Here is a 1,516-nt window from a genome sequence, read left to right as displayed (position 1 = left end):
ACGTCAGAGGGCAAAACAGTTCAGGAGGTCGACCTGGAGGACGACCAAACAGGCTGGGCAGATCAGAGGGATGACCCAAACGTGGATCCAACTGGCAGAGTTCCGGGGGTTGGCAGAACGGCCAACAGTGAGGTGGGAAACCCACTGGGGGCTGAGCTGGAGCCTGGCTGCGAAGGCAAATCCTCGCTGGAGGCCGGCGGCGAAGAAGAGATCTCTCTGGCCTGAGGTCCGGAGACTGACCACCGTCAGGACGGCAGGGCTGGAGACCATGGACCGTACCCGAGGAGCAGGAATCGGTTTGACCACCAACGGAGATCCTAGAGCTGGTGTCAGTGGGACCACAGACAGGAACTGGTCGGACCACCGACGGAGACCTCAGTGCAGGAACTGGTCGGACCACCGACGAGGAACCAGGAACAGGCATCGATCAGACCACGGACCACAGATCAGGCAGGCGGCAAGCAGGGCTAGCGGGCCGGGCAGGCCAGGTGGGTGGCTAGCCGCTGGGGCGCTAGCAGGCTGAGATGCAGGGGAGGAAGCAGAGGCGTGGAGGAAAACAACCTCGTGGCCAAACAAATAGTCCTTCAGCTGTGGCTCGGCTGTCGCCATTTGCTGAGCCTTGGAACCAATTGCTCTTTTGAAGCCCTCGTCTCTAGTCCCCTCCCACGTGCTCTTCAGCGCCATGAAATCCAAAAACATGTCCACAAAGTCCTTGGACTAAGTGTCGTAGTTTTGGTTGAGCAGGTTGAGAACCCAAACGCAGGACACCAGAGCTGAGCAGATATAGTCCAACGATTTATTAACAAAAAGAGAGCACACTTACAAACAGAGGTCCAAAAACAGCAGGAACAAACTCAGGCAACAGACCAAGTGAATCTGTGAGTGCAGATGTGAGTCATGTCTTCAGGGTCGTAGAAGGACACCTCCCCTCTGTCATAGTCCAGCTGGACTCTGATCCTCTGGAGACTCTTCTTCACTCCGACAGTCTCACCAACAACATCCGTGTATTTTCCACTGTCATGCCTTAAACACCAGAATCCATATTTTGGTAAGACAAATGTCTCTCCCTTCCTGTCAACTGACTCTTTAGCCAAACCTACAGTCCAGTCAGGATGGTCTCCCACCTCCACCTCCCAGCTGTGTTTCCCTGAGCTGAAGCCCTCAGAGCCCAGAACAAGGGCATACTTAGTGTTTCTCTCTGGATTGTCAGGAAGCTGCTGCTTTGTGTCTCCACGTCTCACACTGGTCAGATCATCAGACAGACAGAGCCAGCAGTTTGCAGTGTTTGGGTCCAGAATGACAGGACTGAAGTGGACCTTGTCCTTCATCTTCTCCCAGACTCTGAAGGACAGGTTGCCCAGGTGTTTGGCCACATCTATCAGCGCTCCTGAGAGCAGCTGTGGATCTGACAGTGAGCGCTGGACTCTGGCTCTGGTCTGAGTGGCTTTATAACTGCTGAGGAATGGCACGCTGGGTTTCTGCAGCTCTTCTTCAACAGCAGAGATCCTGTCTGACA

The 1,516-nt window shown here is 54.7% G+C and overlaps 1 protein-coding gene across 1 annotated transcript; it reads right to left on the bottom strand.

Moving 5' to 3' along the window:
• Positions 1 to 854: 854 nt before the first annotated feature.
• Positions 855 to 1,508, bottom strand: LOC123966612 (butyrophilin subfamily 2 member A2-like). The gene has a single exon (XM_046042755.1). It carries the CDS (start codon positions 1,326 to 1,328, stop codon positions 855 to 857), a length of 474 nt encoding a protein of 157 aa, XP_045898711.1. The 5' UTR covers positions 1,329 to 1,508.
• Between the last annotated feature and the right edge of the window lie 8 nt (positions 1,509 to 1,516).

Source organism: Micropterus dolomieu, unplaced genomic scaffold, assembly GCF_021292245.1.
Source record: "Micropterus dolomieu isolate WLL.071019.BEF.003 ecotype Adirondacks unplaced genomic scaffold, ASM2129224v1 contig_13799, whole genome shotgun sequence".
Lineage (NCBI taxonomy): Eukaryota > Metazoa > Chordata > Actinopteri > Centrarchiformes > Centrarchidae > Micropterus > Micropterus dolomieu.
The sequence above is the reverse complement of the archived record's forward strand: the minus strand, read 5'-3'. Positions and strand labels throughout refer to the sequence as shown.

What these genes read in the sequence shown, in the direction of transcription:
- LOC123966612 (XM_046042755.1), bottom strand. Translation starts at nt 1,328, where the DNA reads ATGAAGGACAAGGTCCACTTCAGTCCTGTCATTCTGGACCCAAACACT.